Source organism: Nyctibius grandis, chromosome 18, assembly GCF_013368605.1.
Source record: "Nyctibius grandis isolate bNycGra1 chromosome 18, bNycGra1.pri, whole genome shotgun sequence".
Classification (NCBI taxonomy): domain Eukaryota; kingdom Metazoa; phylum Chordata; class Aves; order Nyctibiiformes; family Nyctibiidae; genus Nyctibius; species Nyctibius grandis.
In genome coordinates this window covers 4655255-4675533 of record NC_090675.1, presented here as the reverse complement: position 1 = coordinate 4675533, position 20279 = coordinate 4655255, and the positions used below count along the sequence as shown (strand labels likewise).

General features: G+C 45.3%; 1 protein-coding gene across 4 annotated transcripts in view; it reads right to left on the bottom strand.

Moving 5' to 3' along the window:
* CLIP2 (CAP-Gly domain containing linker protein 2) overlaps positions 1–20279 on the bottom strand; it is an 86798-nt gene that overhangs the window by 33243 nt on the left and 33276 nt on the right. For all 4 annotated transcript variants that reach the window (XM_068415660.1, XM_068415662.1, XM_068415664.1 and 1 more), the window contains one exon: positions 2477–3015. In XM_068415660.1, coding sequence (XP_068271761.1) covers positions 2477–3015 — 539 coding nt within the window. The remainder of the gene's footprint in view (positions 1–2476; positions 3016–20279) is intronic.

The window sequence follows — 20279 nt, the reverse complement described above, 5'->3', positions numbered from 1 at the left end:
TCTGCTATTCCAGCGCCTGTTCTGGTTTTGGCCACCTGCAAGTTCTAGCAAAATAACAAACCTGGAATCCGTCCGAAGGGTATCTGGGGCAACACCCCACAGCAACAGAGTCAATCAGCCACTGGGATAGAACCTGGCCCTTAAACAGTCTTGTTTATTACTATCCAGTACCGAAGAGTACAATCCCGGTTAGAAGATAGAAGGATGGGCTAAAGGGCAGAATATCTTTAAGGGGATTTTTTTAAATTATTTTTTATTTAGACTGACATATAGAGAACAGACACCCCCTTCCTACCCTTAAGAAAGCAACTATATCTAGGGTGAAATGAGTTCAGCTACTGAGAAAGCTTCCCCCTCAAAACATGTAAGATACATTTTCTTAGGCAACACACACAGCAGAGATTCCTCCCAAGCAGAAAATGCTCAACTGCTCCGTTGCTCTGTTTCCATCCCTTCTTTCCCCGGAGGAAGGCAACAAGCCAGCCACACATTAACAGCAGCACTCCAGCAATTATCACACTTTGGGAAGGTCCAGTCTTACTAAAGCAAAGGTTAATTGTTCCACGTTCATTTGCCAGACTTCAAGAGATGAGTTCTACAATATTAGGGTGGGTTTTTCATCTCTTTAATGCAATTTTTGCATCTCTGGGAAAAAAAAAAATGAGGTAGAAAGTGCCAAAGGCAAATATTATCTAATTCTTCTAATGGAAAGCTTCTAATGGAAAGCTAAAAGTCACTTTTTGCAACTGCTGCAGAGTCAGAAAGGGTCTCAGAACAAAGTCACTGAAAAGCAAAAATGTCTTCACGCTATAAGGGACTTCAATGAAGTTAAAGAAAAGCACTGCCAGGAAGTGACCAGAATGAGAGCAGCCAGGTGTCAGGCCCACAGACCTGGAAGGGACCCCCGCAACCTCGTGCTCCATCCACAGAGCAATTACAGAAAACACACGTCCTCCCTCTCTTGAAAAGCCTTTGGAGGATCCCATCTGCCTAAAAGCCATTCTCAAACAAAAAGATAAGCTTTCAGAAAAGCACAGACTAAGAGTAATAAAGACAACTAAAACCGTACCAATCCTCAGAGGACAAGAGCAAAGATTTACTCAGGGAATTTGAGGCAACTCGGGTTAACCCAGAATTATTGTTTATGTATTCAAACACCAAACATGATTAGCTGACATCTCCATTACTAAAAAAAAGCCATCTGCCAAGCCAAGCACACATTACTGAACCATAACAGCGAATTATTTCTTCTTGTTGTCATTATCTGTTCTTTTCCTGGAACTCTACTACTGCATGCAAACAATTCCTGATGTTTCTGTAAGCTGAGCATTACTGCTAGAGCCAGTGAGATGCTGAGCTCATTCCAGATTCACTCTTTGGGAGCTATTTATTACACTAACAAATCATAGCACAAATTTTATCTTATAACATAATTAATAAATTAGGTGGATAAATTAGCAGGCAGGGAGGGCAGGCTTTTAATGATGCACCTTCATTAAAAACAAACCAAAAAACAACCAAAACCACCCCCAACACCGAAAAAAACAACTCAACAGAAGCCACGGGGAGAGGTGCTAACAGTTTGTATTGCATGGGTATGCTGAAACCTCAACCTGCACGGTTCCCTCAACAAAACTAAACTTTCTTTTATAGAACAAAACTCAGTCTTTCCGTGCTTTGAGAACTTTCTTTTCCTTCTCCACCTCCTCTGAATGCACTACTCCTTTGCTAGGACACAGTGATGACAATCTTGATGTCAAACTTCCAGTAAGTCGTTCTTAGTGCAAGTGTGGCATTTTGGCTTAAAGTCATCAGGTACTCTATTCTAGATAATGAAAACAATAACAGAAATCAGATGTGGAGAACACATCCACCAGTACAGTGATCTCTTCCAAAGTCCTGCCCTTTTATAAAAATAATTGCAAGTTCCTTTCTGTACAGGAAAGGAGTTTGTCATATCCAACATATAAAACTGAAGTACCAAAAGGGGAGTGACCAGCTAGGAGAGGTTCCTGTAAATACTTGCAGAGTATGTACAACCACATGCAACAAGACACTCTGTAGCAAATTCCTCGAAAGCCCCAATACACACCATTATGGAGAGTATCACTGGATTAGAAAATAATAATCAATGATTTTTCTTCTATTTGCCTCTCACGTTTGGGTTGCTCTCTCTCTGACCTCTTTCTACTGCTCAGGATTTGTCCAATACAAGAAACGCTCTGGAATATGTTGTCTTGCATCAATGTGAAAGAGAGACACGTGTCCAGAAGACACAGCATCCCAAATAACTGTGAATGCAGAAGTTCAATGCCTGCTTGGTCCAGGCATCTCCCTTCCAGGACCATGCTCTGTCCCACACCGTACCACCAACTCTGTCCTCCTTTTCTCTTGTCCTGAACCTGACCAGGAACACTTAGGGAAGGGACAAATTCCTGTCCTTTGCCTTTCTAGGGGGACCCCGCGATCAACTCACCAGCACACGATCTCCAAGCCGTAAGTCCTTCTCCCCTTTTTTCACAGACCCACTGTCCGAGAGGTTAGATCCAGACTCGTTGCCCGTCTTCATGGCACTGTTCAGGACGCTCTCCCGCAGGGGGATGACGCGAGTGGAGAGAGGTGGCGTGGCCGTGCCCGAGTGCAGTGACAAGTTCTGAGCTGTCAGGGAGTCCACAGAGGGAGCATCACTCCCAGAGCCCTCAGCCACCGGCTGCCGCGTCAACTTGGACGGTCGTGTGAAAATCCCCTGCAGCGGCTGGCATTCAAAGTAACGTACTCCACCGACAGAGCCGTCATTCTTACCCACCGGGTCATCCAGAACGACCCCTGCCCACTGGCCTGGAGCAAATTGCGTCTCCCCAAGATACTGGATCACACCTGGCTTCACTCCATTTACCCAGACACGTTCGCCCACCACAAAGTCTCCCAGGAAATCATCGTCCACCTCGGCAACCTTTGAACCTGACTTCTCAGCGCTGGCGGCGGAGGTGGTACCCTGCTTGTGTAAAGGTGAGCCTGTGAATCAAAGGAAAAGAGGTTTTGGTATGAGGAGAAATCCTAAAAGGCAGCCAAAACACCAGGAAAGGGCATTTACAAAAAGAAAACACCTGGGACCATGACTTAGGTCGCAGGTTTACACCAGGTAAAGGTTAAAACCTGAGCGACCCCATTACTTACACGTCTTCCTCAGCAGGAAAGCAATCTGCACTGAACTCCTTGTACGCTGTCCAGTTTCTGCAGGTCTCGCACACAACAAAGACCCGACCCCATGTCTTCATCTCCCTTTATAATGCCCACTTACCCCCTGTCCCATCACAGCACTGAGGGGTATTTTGCGTGGCAGTACTAATGTGAACAAGCTCAAAAAGACAGGAGTGGTGCTAAGTGCTCGAGGATCAAAAGGAGACCAATTAACTGCTGCTTTGAAGAAAGATGCCAAAGTCATCCTTCCATCCAAAAATTAAATAAAAAATACAAAAAAAAAAATACATGGGTCAGGTAGTGATGTTTTTGTACCTGGCACTATGAGAACTCCACCTGTCTGGATACAGGCAAACAGCAGTCCAAGAATTGAGAGTCCCACCAAGGGCATTAATAGCTCCTGTGGGACCACGCAGCTGCCTCTGCAAATTACTCCATTTTCCCAGCTGCTGCTCTGCCCTTTGCTGGAGCAGGACCCAGCAGTGAGCAGACACCTGGGGTATGCTCAATATAAACAGCATATCTATAAACAGGAAGCATCTACAAAGCCCTGCATGCACAGCCTTCCCAGGGCTGAGCCACCAAGCACTGAATTCAAGAAAACCTGCAATAATGAACCCGCTTATTTCAATATCAGCCTGTCAAGCCGAAGCCAGACCTCCAGCAATGCTTCGCTGTGCTGGGAGAAGGAAAACTGCAGGTGATGCTGGAAAGTCACTGTCCCACTCACTCTCTCCAGCACACCCAGCCACTCTTGCTGACCCCAGCGTCAAACTCTCCGATGGCAAACTTTGGGCTTTCAGCTTGTGCTCCAGGGGAACGAAAGAAAGGGACATACGGACTTCATTAAAACGCTCTGAAGGCTAAAGGGGGAGGCTAAGCCCTAAAATAAACCACACAAGAGATTGAGGAAATAAGCTTGCAAAACAAGATCCAGCAAGTCATATACCACGGATCTTCAGTCATCCTCAGCTCTTGGTAGCATGGAGGTCCCAAGTGTGCTTCTCGCCCACAGCTCGTGTAGGGGATGTGCGCGCATGAGACTTTGTCCCACACATCCTGCGCTCAATGAAAGCTACCCAGACTCTTCAGCCAAACTTTAAGCTGAAATTTCTGGGTGCCACCAACCAGAAAAGCCTAAAGCACATCCAGGAAGAAGTTTTTATTTGCCACCAGACAAGGCTGACAGAGAAAATCTAAGCAGCTGCAAAGACAAGTCAAACTTGAGTGCTTATCTGAAATGAACTGTGAAACTTGTTCAGCCTCGGCCATCACTATTGCTCAGCCTGCACCATTTCTACAGCTCTTTCAGAAGTAATGGGCCTGACAGATCAGGCTCAGCTCCTAGAAAGCCTGAAGAACTTAAAAGCTCTCAAACCAACATACTTCAAAGTTTTGCTAAAGGTCTAATGTCAGGGGAAAGAAAAGAGCACCAGTGCTTCAGTGCTAGAATAAAGACCCTACAGTTTCTGCTAAACCAGCTGCACTAAGAGGCATTAATATTTACACTTTGGTTCTCATTAGACTCCAGAGTCAACACTCTTGATAAATCTCTCTGGCACAATAGCAGCAGTTTGTCTGTGGCTCCTGGAAGACAGCAGTACCTCTGCCTGGTCTGAACCTGACCTGAACTAAGGCAGAGCAGCAGTTAAGGCATGATCATACAAACTCCTCTCAGGAACAGAATCGCCTCCAACCTGCTCACTAGGCTTGGTGGGCTGGAGCTGGGACAACTCTTGAGAAAGTTAGCTAAACGGGGCATGCACAGCACAGCACAAGGGACGTGTTCAAATACCTGACTTCCAAGCGTGTGTCACTCCCTATCTTGTAAAAGATAGTACCTCAAAAGGAGCTCCATTAGGGGTATGGCATTACATCCAAGAACCAGTTTCAGCTTATAAATGGGGAAAAAAACCCCAAAACAACACTATAAGGATGCTTAGAGCTTTTGATCTTTACAAAAGACGAAATAAAAAAAGGGGAGTGAGGGGAACAGGGCTCCATTCACGTGAACCATAAAGACAACCACAAGCAGAAAATACAGCCACCATTCTCATTTCAACGCTTAATACCACAAGACAGTAAAGCAGTTAGATTGGGAACCAACAAGTTACATTTTAAAAAACTCTTATACACAGATCTCGTGCCGCTGATGTGTTTGCAATACATCTACGTCATGTGCCAAGCAGAACAGCCCAATTCAACTCTACTGTACAGGGAACTGTAAGCACAGAAATTCAGGGGAGCTCTGCATCTGTATCCACAAAAGATCAAAGCTGCTTTTCTAGTCCTACTGGAGCCTGAGTTTCAGCACACGTTTCAGCACACTCGCAGTCTTTATTAGGGCTGTTAGTTGATGATCAAGATACAGGTTACATTACTTCTCACAAACACCTCCGCAACATGGCTGGGATAAGCAAACCCTTCAGCAGTGAAGCCAAGCAAAGAAAGGCAGGAAGGCTGCCCAAGGCTGAGCAAACAGCACAGCAGGATTTAAAACCACATCTAGACTCACCGTATTTCACTGCAAGAGCAAGCACCTTCAAAACCTGACTGGGACTGGAAAAAAAAGAACAGTTCATTGGACTCTTGGTGTAGCATTGTGTTCCCCATAAAGTCAAAATTTTAGTGGGACTTTATCCACTCCGTTCATTTTAGGTGCCTGTCTGACAGGCAGGGCTGCCAAACTACAGTAATCATACCGTCTCAGGGAAGCAGTCTAATTACAGGCTCCTGAGCAGAGCAGTGCAGTCAGAAGCATTATTGTTCTTTAGCATGAGGTGAATGATTCAAAAAGACAGGATTTAAGTGAGGAACTGCAGAAGGTTCACTTTCTTCATCATGGCCATGCTGTAGAAACTTGGTATTTTATGACCTTCATTACCCACATATAAAATAATAACTAAGCCACCAGTTTTCCTACAGTGCAGCTAATAGGCTTTTGTGCACTAGGTTTTCAGAGAAGCCAAGACTCACTATGATCAAGCTAAATCCATTCTTCTTGGCTTCAGGTCTGATGGACCCATTAACTAGATGGCCAGAAAACATCCAGAGTAGTCTGAGTAGACTGAGCTCTGATCGTCCCAGGTAGGTATCTAGTCACCAGCCCTTCAGAAGGCAAAAGGTAGTGACGAGCAACTTGTCTTTGATCCCATGAGTATATTAGGATAGCTCAAACCAGCCATCAGCTGATGGCACTGCTCTCCAAGACCTGACATCTGGAGTTACCTGCTCTCCAAGCAGCTCTTACGGGTTAAGAGAAAGCCACCCAAGCGCCCAGAATTCCTGAGATTTCTCCAACCTACAGGCACCTAAAGAGCCGGTCTACGCCTGTGTCATTTGGATCTTCTTGTTCTAGTCAGACTCCCCAAATAAACACCAACAAGTTGCAAGAAACTCGCTAACAGCAAACCGAGGGTACAGATCTCAGGTACGAAGTAAAGAACAGAGTTATACAAGAGAAACAAACCCAACAAAATGTAGACTGAGTATTTCCTGCTCCAACTCTGCTGCTACCTGGTGATGCCGATCAAGAAGCCACAGGAACTCTTTGAATGTCACTATTAGGCATCTAACTCAGCAGCTCACCTGGAAGCCAGCGGTGGGGAAAGCTCTTTCCTCCTTGGTCCAGAAGGATCTCCCTCTGCTGCTCTGTCCAACACAAACCTCGCTTGCTAGACAGGATTGCGACAGCAGCTCCTCCCTCCCTCTCGCTGGGACCAGGCTCCAAGACACAAGAAGCAGTAAGCAGGATCTCTTCCACTCGGGCTTTCCAACTTTACAACCCTATTGTGTTCATTAGCCAATTCATTCTTTTCAGTTTAAATGGTCTTCCTGTAGGTCACAGCTTTCAGGGCTGAACAACAACTTATAAACCAAAGTCACACAGCATCCGCTAAATGCACATCTTATCCAACTCCAAATCTCTGTTTCCCCTTTAGCTTTTGTAAAGCCCACGCATGACACATTAATAACCACAGCAGACTTGGTGCTTAGGGGCCTTTTTGCAAACTTGTCCCATCAGTATTAAGGGCCCACAGTGACAGGGCACCAGTACTTCAGGAGCCAAACAAATCCCTATCAGCCAAGAGCTGGGGAGGTTAAAGGTTTTAACTGAAGCTTCAGCCTGTTCACTTGGCTCTTGTTACCGTGTCAATGAAAGCCATATGTCCGAAATCCGTGGAAGCACAAGGATTTCTGCAAATGGGATGGACTCTTCCAGCTCTTGGAAATGTCTGCTGTAGGAAGGGGTGAAGCGAGAACTTCATAGAGTACAGGAACAAGAAACATCCCTTCAAGTAAGCTCTGAAAGTTAGAGCAGGAGGAACAGAGCACTCGCTCTGCAGCATCAGCAGGAATAACCGTCTTTGCAGGATCCCCGATGAGATGCTCAGCCTTGTGCTATGTCTAAGTGCCATCCACAGCCAGTGAAACCATGCATCCCCTCACTCCCTCCACATCTTTCGACCTCCCACAGCACTTCAGTTGCTCATTTCTTATCACCAGGCAATTGAAACAAAGGGGAAAGGAAACTTGTTTCTAAAGGGGAGGAGGGAGAGGAAGAGAAAAATAGTTTAGCATGAGAAGCCGTGCATAGTGAGTGTTGCCCATGTATTTCCTACTCCCTGCAGAACCCTTTTGTCATCTTACCGCTCCCAAGACACATGCCAGGCACCCTAACTGCCAAAGGAATCAGAAATGCAACAGCCTGTTGTGTTGCCATGGGAATCAGGAGACAGGCAGTTAATTGATAAAATGGAGGCACATTAGATTTAAAAGAAAGGAGGAAAAACAAAAGGAGACAGACCAGCATAGCATCTCATGGTGGAAGGGAGGGAGAAATGAGAAAACACATAATATTTACAAAAGAGCTTTACAGTGCACCAAGGAGAAGTCTTTTTCCTTCTCCATTTTAATTTTCAGAGGTTTTTACCCTCAAATCCCACCACACCACAAGACAGCCTGACTTGCAGCACAGAATTGCCCGTCCACTCCCACGCTGCGTTCCCTCTCCATGGCAATCAATAAGCTTCTCGTCCACTAGCCAGCAAGAAAAGCTGCACCAGCCTGGCAGAAGTGTCACAAGGCCTGAATACACTACATCCTCATCTCACTGGCCCATGCTAGAGATGTCACTAACCTGTGACAGGGCAGCATGCCTTGCATGAGCATCTCTCAACATGCAGCCCTGTGACCAAACTATCTAGTCAAAAAACTTTGGTGCCAGCTCTGCTCCCTTCCATCCTGGGCAGGGCTTCAGGACAGTCCCGTGACTAGGGGACCATAATGCCCATGTGAAGCCAAGACAGATTTTGTCAGCTGGAAAACCCCACTGCTGGCCACAGAAGTGCCAGCTAAAAGCAATAACATATGTTTTTACTGCCACAAGGATGAGGCAAGAGCCTAAGAGGCATTGGAGCAGCCTGGCTTGCCACTTGGTTCGATGCTCAGGTGATGACTTGGGGATGTGGTCTCTTCTGGGACATCAGACATTGCCCCTGTTCAAGCTGCAGCCTGTACTCAGGGCACCAAACATTCTTGGTGGATGATACTTTCCCATTCAACAGACCACCACCCTCTACTACGAGCTGGAGGTATAGAATAGCAGTGTGTTGTCTTTACAGCCAAGTACCTATCAGCTCCTGGCTCTGTGTTTTTTACCCACTGCTTTTACACTGCAATTATTCTAAGCCTCTCTGGGTCTGCAATACCATTTTACCTCCAAGCAAAACACTACAGAAATTCACTGATGGAAAGCAGAGTGGATTAGAGCTTCCCCTACAGAGAAAGTAACAAAGGAGGACAGTCCAGAGCATCTGTTGTCAGACTCAAGCCTCAGTCCCTATCGACTACAGTAGCTGGTCTACCAGGCAAGAGACAAGGAGGTACAACCTGCTGCACCTCCAGGAGCTGCCACCCACGCAGGCAGGGAGACAGGGCTTCACCCAGCAGCGTCAGCAGCAGCCACGCAGGCTGACGGGCTCTCCCGCGGGAGAAGGGCTGGCTGCCTGCTGCCTTCACAGCGCTCAGTGGTGGTGAGGCCTCTCCACATGTAATTTCTAGGTTCCCACACAGGGATTTGGAGCTTCTCAAAGCAGCTTGGATTACATAAACATGACGCTGTTGGCAATCAAGTGAAAGCCAGCCCACTCTGCCATACCCAAATTCAAATTATTGAGCACAGCAACGAAGCAGCTGTTTCTGCAAGATTTATCATGGCCCTTTCAAGCTGCAGGATAAGGCAGAAATAGAGAGGGAAGAGGTGACTGCGAGAGAAAGCAATGCTTTGCAGGCGATAGCCGAATGCCTGGCAGCGCGCTGTGGGAGCAAGCAGCCCGAGAGATTTATGGCTGACTTGGAAACAACGACTGAAAGCTCTGCAAGTTCAAAGCTAAAAAGTTGGGGCTGTACTCTGGCACGGAGATGAGCTCTGCATCTGGCACCCTGGAAACCTATTGCCCCTGCTGTTCCCTGGAATAACCCCCATGGCGTGGATATTCAGATCCAATACAACTTCAGCATCACTGGCTGTAGCTCCTTTGAAGAGAGGAGACATATCTAGAAAGAAACCTGTGATGAGGAGGAAGGAAAAGAGGACAATAAAAAAGTGAACAAGAATTATGAATGAGCAAGCAACATCGAATGAGAACCATTGCAAAGTTGCTTTATACTGAATGCAAGGAGATGCTCATTGAGGCAGATATTTGTCTTCATCAGGGCAGCTGGGAAGGGCACTGAACCTCAGACACACTGAACAAAGGCTCTTATAAAGGTCTCATTCAAGAGGCTGACTGGTACGAAGTCTGCTCTGCCACAGGCAAGACAGGCAGCCTCGGTGCCTGCTGGAGACGGGAGGGATGGAGGACCCTGGGGTTTATCAGCTATGCTAGATCGGATCCAGTATAATTCTCAAAAGAATCAAACAGCAAATATATATATTTGCTGTGTGTGAAGATTTTAAGTTTTTCAAATAAACAATGGTATTCTAATAATATGCAAAGCAGATAGGATTTGGCAGCACAGGGCACTAGGGAGGCAAGTGACTAGTAGAAAATGCACGAGGTTTCTTTCATTGAGGGATAATTAACTTGCAGCATATGGATGGATCTATTAACCTCAAGATTACAGTCTTAATTTTTACATAATTATTACTTTTAAAACCTTAAGTATATTCTTTCAACGTTCATGTTTCAATATGCTATTCAACATTTTCCAGTCTGAAAACAGGGCCCATCTATCACACCTCTGGAGCAGCACCTTGTTTTCCCAGAAAATAATGAAAACAAAAACCCCACTATTTTAAGGGTGTTTCAGGTTTGACAAAAAGAACGGAGCAGCCATGCCCTCCTCCCCAGCTTGTGCCACCCCCCGCCTCTAGAAATAAGTCACAGACACATTTGAAAAACTAGGACTATGCTAAAGTAACCCCTGGTGTATTATGGAATAATACAGGCTTCATTCTCCCATAAATAAATAATAAAATCACTTCAACTAGAGAATATCCCACTTGAAAGCATTATTCATTTTATTCACCATAACTTATTCTAACTAGAGGATACCGTTTTCCATTTAAACAAGCTCTTAGCTATAAAGGTTCAGTAAGTCCTGTCCCCCCAGCCCCATATACTGGGTTACCTTGCCTAGACCTTTCAACTACTAAAAAACTTAAGGACAGAAAGAAGCGTTAGAAAGCAGGTAGCCTAGTACAGTGGTAACCCACGAGACAGCCCCGAGAGCGAGAACGCCAGCGGGGGAGATACACTTACAGGGGTGGCTCCTACCCGCACGGGGAGCTTCCTTCCAGCAGCCCAGGCGATGCACCGCATAACAACCTCCCCCTGAAGCACCAGGACGCGCTCACACACATCTCCAGCTCTCCGGTTGCATAGCTGTAGTCACACCATATGTTCGGCTTCTTTATAAATCTAGCACAAAGCTAAAGTCTTTTCTTTTCAAAGAAGCACAGAAAAGCTTAGGAACGAGCTCAGTGTAAACCCGCCATGTCTGCAAACCCCAGCACATACATACGTGCGCAGTTGTCCGCGGTTTCTGAGGCTGTGGGAATTTGTAAGGCACAAGCGTGGTTTCGGGGCTGCTATTACGGAAGTGAAGACAGCTGCTCTCAGTGAGCTGATCCGATGACAAAAAAGAAAGAAAAGGAGGCAGACACAGGTCTTTAATGAGACATTTATAAACGATTTCCCAGGCAGAGCACTGGCACTAGCACAGAGAGAGGAGCAGTCTCAGGACACCTTCTGAACAGCAGAAATTTATCTTGAGTACCAAACACTGTAAAGAGCAGCCAAGCAAAGCATAGTGCTTTCTCCCCACCAGAAAAGCAATCAAGCAGCAGAGTTTTGAAGTTTCACAGCCTTTTTAAGTGTAGGATTTTTGCTCAGGCATCATTCCCACATAAAACCCACCCGGATGGACTCTGGTGCCATTCCTAACCAGCTACGGCACTAACTAAAGAGACGAGCAGCCAGGCAGTACACTGCTAGGGGCGCAGAAAAGTCATTGACTTATTCACTCAGAAATGATGGAATTAGCTCACTACTAATAAAATGTAGGAGAGAAGGTACCAAAAAATAGCCTGGTTTGGTCCACCAAGAGAGTAAATTATTACTTTATGATCAAACTGGAGCCAGACCAGGGGATCAGCAGCTTTCAGAACAACAGCCTGTGCAGGGAGTGTCATGCAGGAGAAGTTGCTCTGTGTGCATAACTCAGGGTATTTACTCAGGGGACATAACCTGAGCAGCCGTGCACAAGCAGGGTGGCCATACCTCTAACAGCCCAGGGGAAAGGAAGGTTAAGTGACCAGGAGAGAGCCCAGTTCAACTCTGCCTTTGGCACAGACTGCCTTTGGGCACAGTACTTCCTCCAGCTCTGTAACAAGCATTATAACCCTCTCTTACATTCTTACAGCACTCAGATGATCTGGTTACCCCATTCAAGTCAGATTAACTCTACTGTAGCACAACATTTTGCCTGGCATGACAGCTGATGAGCCATGCCGCTCATACCTGTGCTCCTGCTGCGCTATCAGCTCAGGACCAGCAGCACTTTGGAGGCTCATATGCCCCCAGCTCAAGCTTAAAGCATCCTTTAATTCAAGCCAGGGGTGCATGTGCACAGCTGGAAGTCGCAAGCTCAGGCAGCGAGTGCTTTTCTGGCACCTGGGAGGTCTTCCCTATGTGAAGGGCTAGACACGTAGCAATAGACCACATCAATAAGATCTTCTTTACTCTTTCTCTCTTGACTAATAACAACTCCTCATTTCTACCTGCTGAACCTCAGAAACATTTCCCAGGTACAAGCACAAGCTGTTCTCTGAGTTTCTGATATTACTTTGCTCTGCTTCCCTCAGGCAGGAGTTGGGCTAATCTTCACAGTGATTGTTCTTTGCAAGAGCTCACAGCCTGCAGCCATGAAAGGTACTTCCTCATGCCCTGTCTGCAGGGAAAAAGTACAAAAATTTAACACCTGACGTAATAATGAAGGAGGAGTCCTCATCAGCATGCTAAGAGAGGCTTGTTTTCAGTGTAACCAGCTATCCTGGAAGAGAGCAGAGAGTTAAGCCACTGTTAATTGAACCACTGGGATTCTACCAGCAGAAAGGCAAGCACCATGCTTTCTGTCCTGTATGTAGGTTTTTTCCCTTCTCAGGAGAAACATGACAGCAGTACAATTATACCATCCCTTTGAATCATCCACCCGACTTGCCTGAAAGATGGAGACTTTAGGGGCCATCTGCAGCATCCCCAGGATCCCAGGGGAACTGCAGGAGAGGTAAAGACCAACATCTCTTAATTTCCAAACAAACTTGCACACAACCCTAGGGCTGCACTGTGCTGAAACGCAGCTTTGAGTCATTACTTCATCGGCCATTTATTTTTGCAGCCATACATCCACGAGCAGATCACGCAGACTATACACCTCCCGCGAAGGTCACACAACACACTGATTGTATGCAGATCCATGCTATGCAGAATGCAGAGCTGCTTGGGCTGTTTTTGTTTCACTTAATCTAATAAAAAGGATATTTGAGAGCAGACTGACACTGAGTCATCTACTTTATTCCAAATATCTGGCTTAAACAGCTAAGTATCCAACTCAAAAGGCAATGAGCTGTACATGAACACGCACTAGTTGTGGAAAATCCAAGTCACCTACTTGCAGTGGATGTCTAATCCTTTTTTTTTTTTTTTTTGAGAAGAAACATGACCATGATCCACATCTAACACTAAAAAATATCTGAGCTACGATATGAACACAGAAACCCACAGCAGGTATCTTACTGGTTTGAAAGACTCACATGTGACCTAACCCTCTCCCTTATGCTACTTCTTCAGAACTTTATCAGATGATCGGGTTTATGCTTTTATCCTCTGAACACACCCTGCCAGGACAGCAATCGATCAGCAAGGATGATGTTCCCAAGCCCTTTTTAGGGGTCAGGATTTTCTCAATATCATACCATCCTTATCTGAAATTTTGTGTTCAAAGTCTGCATCAAGCCCTTCTAATTTCTGGCAGGTTTTTTTGAGCAAATGCCTCCAAATACAATATTCTGCAATAAGCAATTCTGTAAAATAAATTATACAGCAATACATAAGGCTCTTGCCATCCTCAGGGATGTGAATCCTAAACAACTGTACAGATTTAAGTGTGAAATAAGACAAGCCCAAGTGCAGGGCTGGGACACTTGTCCCATATGCTCAATGACTGCGTATCCTCAGCCAAACTACAAATGCACTAATGTTTACAGACGTAGCACTTCAGTCAATGAAAAGGACTATGGGAAGCAGGGTCAGAGAGGGAACCTGCTGCTCCTGGTGCCAGGACCCAGAGGGCAAAAGGCCAGAAAAACCTGCTGGCTAGGATAACTGTTCCACTGTCACCTCCAGCTCACAGGATGACATGGGGCAAGACCTAGTTCTCGAAGTTGTCTTGTGTGTAAAACATGGATAATACTGACCTACCTCACAGCTCCAGGCTTCACAGGTGGTAGTGGAACATCTGGAGTGTCTAAACAGAGAGGTTTCATGTGTGCATAGCAGGCTTTAATTACAGAAAGTGAGAATGACTTACAGCTCGTGCTTGGTAGGAATTCATTAAGCAGCTTGGGAACACTCCTGTAGCAGCAGTTAATTCCTGTGTAACGCTGCCCTGCAAATTAGAGCACTGGCAGTGCACTAGATCACACAAATTAATTCCTGAATTCTCAGTGTAGGTTTGTTTTTTAAGAGGTATTCATGGCAAAGTTCATCACTGCCTTCCTCTGCAACCATTTAAAATCCCCGTGCACAAATATTTCCTTTCTCACAAGGAATTCTGTCAACAAGACCATGCTGGTAAAGCACTCTGCTGCATCCTCCGGGCCATCCACCACCCAGACGTAGCACACGGGACACACATTTACTGTGCTGGGAAACAGCATTGCCGAAACGGTCACATTTTGTAGCAGAGAGACCATCAGCTGTGTGCTGAATGGAGTTGCTTAGGCCATAGACAGCCCAATTTTAACAACTCTTGTTATTTTATAGTGAGTACTGTGATACACGGAGTTTTCTTACAGATCTCACCACATAAAAACCAATTTCTTTCTTTTAAGGGGATATTACTTTTTAGCATAGTTATTTAAAAAGTAAGTAAATATCCTACTGAACCCAAAATAAGCAGAGAAAAATATCTGTATTCTAAATATTTTAAGACTTTTGTGGAAACTAATTCACCTATTTAACTGCCTGCAAGGAGGATGCTCACACGCAGGGTCAGTGTGTGATGGCTAAATTCGATCAATAGCCAATACTACGTAGCAACTCTCTGAAGCCACTGTAATCCTATGGATTCTCATCCCAAATCCATCTATGCCAAAGGAAATCTTTCCTTTGATTTCAACAAATATTGGCTCAAGCCTCTAATGATTAATCTGCTCTTGCAGGATTAGTTTGATTGTTCAAGGCAGAAGATGCAGGAGCAGATTCTGCCCCAAAGCTGCACCCTCACTCCGAGGGGTGCAACCTCAAGCGTACTGATGTCACTGCAGACCTACACCAGCCCAGCTGAACACGAGTCAGTTCATTATATTCAAACCACCATACGCTGAACATCTGTGGGAAGCAGATTTTCTCTCCCTGCTGTTCTGCGAGGAGCTACAGACAGAGAGAGCAGGAGGGCGTCTGACCTCCATATGCCTTCAGCGTGTGCTCGCATCTCATTCTACAGTAAGTGAGCTGAATATTAAGGATTAACTATATCAAATCCTTCTAAGAGCATCTAATGATTAAGACAATTAAAATCAGACTCTCAGTTGTCTCTAGATGTCACCTATAAAGCTGATGAAATCAAGATTGATTCAATGCCCTTTTATATTGCTTGGAATGCATCAAACCAGTTCTCCTTGGGGGGAGGAATGCTGCCAAAGGTCCTTTCCCTCTTCAAAAGGGGAACCAGAAGGGATGGGGGAACCACCACCTCCAAAAACCCCCTAGAAACCCCAGTACAAAACATATTTCAGACTGTAGGATGGCAGACAGTGGCTCATGAAAGCGACGTGCGAACTGAATACAAGCCCTATGCAAATAGTCAAACAGTTGGTCCACAACCATGCCAGGAAACATTTGGCTTCTGGGTATGCAGCAGGGATTAGGAGCAAACATGCAGGGTCTCACGAGAGCATCAGTGTCCGTGAGTGAGTGGATTTGTACAGACTGACACGACCTACACGCAGGGAGCTGCTGTCACCCCACAGCAACAATGAATGAACATACTCAAGCTCTGATGATCACTCAGCAAAGCTTCTGCAGGGGCTGTCACAGTTCCCACACCTCAGCTGCCCTGACCATCAGCCACCATGGTTCCCCTCCCAGCCCCACTTCTCCGTTTGAGCTGTACATCAATCCCAAATCAGCAAACCAGCAACTCCCACTTGCTTTTTTTCCTGTGCAACCCTTGAAAACACACTCTTGTTTTCTTTCACATATCTGATAACTTCTTGAACAGATGGCTGCCTGTGTGTATGTGGATACTAGAGCTCTTACTACTAATTGACAGATAATCTGCCCCAATAGTGTAGTAGTGTAGGCATTTGATCTTAAAACATGCTCGCTGGCACCTCATCCTCCCAATTCCCCTAGGAACCGAAGATGCTGTGCACAGACCCGTTCAGATACAGCGAGACCTAATCAAACTTCACAGACACCAATGACGCATTTCCAGCGACGATCACTAACTAATCTGACTCGAGGCATACCCATTCACGCTTGCAGCATGGATTTAATTGAGGACAGTGCTCAGATGAGAGCTGACAATACCAATCTGAAGCAAAATACTGAAGCAAAGCAGCAAAAACAAATGTTTGCTAGAAATAACAGCAGCCTCTGGCCCCACGATGGGGGGCCTTTTCTCTCAATTTGCCAGTGCACAACACCCCAAGTTAATATTAATCAAGAGCCACAAAGCCTTTGAATAGACAAGAATTAGCTTCTTATGTCTGTGCCAGTCAGTCAGCTGCTCCGGACACTACAATCCCATTTCTTTTGTTTCAGACAAAACAGTAGTTTAGTGCCTTTCATATTTATTTGGGAATGAGAATTAATAGGTTGATACAAAACCAGAGAGCCTCAGCACTCTTTCTTGCAGCTTTATAAAAAAAGTCTGGGTTAAAATACTGCCAAACCATCAATGATTACCTGAGAATAACCTGCCGAGCCGCTCTCTTATTACTGAGGCAAGAATTCCTCATCGAGGACACCTTCTCTCCCCCTGTTTTACTGCAAAATAATCCTAGAGGCAATAGAAATTACTACTTATTGCTATGCATCCAGCCAATTTACTCCAACAAAATCCTGAGAAGCTTGAGGGGTGAACTGATTTCCACGTTAATTTACCAAGATGTTGCAGATAAACAAAAAGGAATGAAGATTTCCCAGTGAGGAAGGTAAGAGCAAGGCACTAATCCTACAGAGGAGCTAAGGTGGTGGTGGTGAGATTCAGACTCCTCCAGCAGAATTCATGCAGCTATAGCTCATTAATGATGGGACCCAGATGTATGCAAAGAGATTTATCCACATAGAGTTGCTGAGTCTCTATCTCAGAAGATAACTGCATTTCTAGAAAACAAATCGGAAAACAAAGTTAACTCCCTTCCTCTCCCCACCCCCAGGAGACTCAAAACCAGATTCAACCCTGATAAAAAGATTATGCCACACAATTTTTAAAGGAAACCTCCTTTAATTGCAAAGAGGCACCTGGGATGTTATCCGTGCAGTCCATGTCCAACCCTCTGTTGGCCTCTTCTCCTCATTCTCCGACGCTAGGAGTGACTGATCACGTTCAGGTTGGAGCGACAGCTCTGGTCACACATCCCACCTAACGCAAACTCAGCGACTGCACCCAGCAAACCCGTCCCAGCTGCTGCCTGCACAACATGAAGCTCATCCCCTCAGCACAGCAGTAACTATCTCCCAGGATGTAACCAGCCTCAGCCGATTAGCAACCAGAAACCAAGCACAACTAACTACCCCAATACCTAGCACAGCTCAGGCTTATAAAACCCTCATTACAGCATCCTTAGCTTAATTACCCTACGGAGCCAATCATCTAGTGCTCTTTAATGGCCCTGTGAGTGCTCTAGTTCACTTTGCTTTTATTTTTAGTGAACAAAAGCATCATACAGTGTTTGCAAAGGCGGACTTTATGCCATATTAATAGTTCTGTGCATTTATTTTTCATCAAAAATAACGTATGTACACTTACATGAAAATAAGGCGGCATTCCCAGGCTCCTGGCAATGCTATATAGTTCAGCTATCAAAGTATAGTTTTTATCAATAGAACTGGGAACCCACTGAAAAGCAGTTTCGATACTCACAGTCATGCCTAAATATGATATTCAGGTCACAGATACTTGCACGTGCCCATTCAGAAAGACAGGATCCATCTGTAAAATTCAAGATGTAGGCTGGATTTAAACTGATCTCATAGAAAATGTAACAGGTTTGGGCTTTTTTGCCGCCAGCACTGAAGTCCCAGTGTTGTTCAGCTCCATCTGCAAATACTAGTTTTCCTCTTTTTCTCCCCCTTTTGTCAGAATTCTTTAATTGAAGGAGAGATTTAAGAGCCATAAAAAACCCTGTAAATGAACGCCAGAGCCAGCTGACAGCAAAATGCAGCATGAAAGGCAAGACTTTCTCCTCTAACCAAGTTACTCTAATGCTGCTCTGAGCAGACAAAAAACCCTCTGAAACGTGAACGCTTCCCTTCCCAGCGGCTTTCACCTGTTCCACCAGCTGGGAGGGCTGTGTGGACCCATTCATCACAGCTTCCATTCTCTCTCCATCTCGCAACTCCAGGCAAAAGCAGGCTTTTCCAGGAGGAGGGTGGGAAGGAAACCAAGACATATGAGCTTTGCAAGTAAGAAGAAATCCAAACATTATACTGAGCCCTTTACCAGCAACCCACACCTTCTGCACAGAAACCTCTCTTGCACATGGGGTTGAGAGCAGTTAAGTTTCTTTACTCGAAGCATGGGAAACAAGCCAATGCATTTGTGGGAAATCCTCTCCTGAGACAGCTAGAGATGAGTTTTCAGTCTGGTTTTAAGGAAAATAGCTACCACAAAGCAGCAGTACTTATTTTTTTCCATTGTTCCAGCTTTATGGGAGAGAAGGGAGGGGGATAGTCAGTGTGGACACCACTCACCGAGGCTAATGTTTTCCAAGAACCCACATCAGATGCCAGCCCCTCCCCGACTTTCAGTGGAAATGACCATTTCAGCTCTCCTTCACAAAAAATAAAAGCCTGCACTCACAACAAGCCAATGCACCTAACCCAGAACACCACCACAAAAAGCCCTTATACCTCACAGGTCTTTGAAAGTGCCAGCTCAGGTAGGAGACACAATAAGTCTCCACTCCAGGAAAGTTCAAAGAGGACACTCCATGAGCTGGTAAGAAACAAGGGCTCTGAATAAGTTTTCAAGAAAAATAACCTGAATATGCTGAGCCAGCTTGTCACACCTACTATGACTACATTGTATAGTCTCTATGGAAAACTAAAGCCATGAATTGTGAAATTATATATACATGCACACACAGCATCCTACATCTGCATCAGTCCTCTGCTCCGTTACATAAGACATGAGCTGTCAAGAGTACATGTAAATGTTTAACAGGGAACATTCTCCACTGCCTGGGAAAGGAACAGAGACGAGAGATGGATGAGAGACACTTGACTTCCTACAAAAGAATACGAACAGAGTGCTGGGGAAAAGAGAAGGAATAAATCAAAGCATCTTTGAGTATTCCAGAGTAAGAATAAAGGAAAATACCTCTCCTTGCACTTTTGCAGACAAGACTGACCAATTTACGGGAAGGTAGGAGGAAGAAAGTGTGAAGCTCTCCAAAATTTGTTTGCATCTAATGGCTTCTCTGACAACTCTCAGATACAACGTCTTTTGACGCCCAATCTGGAAGATATAACCTAGATGCTACTGTAGCCAAGAGACAGCTCAGAGCCAACAGACTGTACATTGTTGCAGTTTAGTTCTGCACTTTATTAGATTTATAGTTTTCTTTTGCAACTATATTTCAAGCTTTTGAGATTTCTTTCTTCCCCCTATGTAGCAAATTCAAAGACAACAATATTGCAGCTCTGTATTTTGTAATCCAAAACACACTGTTTTTTTTCCATCAAGCTGCGGGACTCAGGTGTTTCACCAAATGTGTAAGAAAATGGAGAAGTCCCTTTTGGCATTTCTGGCAAGAGGCAGGTAAGTGGGGAGGCAACACATGAGTTCAGAAAAATCCAGTACTCTCAGCTCCCCTGGAGTCGAGCAAACACTGACAGTCTCCCAGAAGCCCTCTCAGTGCACAGAGTTCGCAGAGCTCATGCAAACATTCAAAGACAGCACAGAGCAGAGCTCATGCCTTCTGCAGGGCTTCTCAAACGCCTCGCATACAGCCTCCTTCATGAAACTTTTTAAGACCTGATGTAAAGCTTGGTATCTTTAGGGGATTGTTCCATCCCAGCAGACACCCAATATATCACATGAGGGCACTTTCCTGGACAATG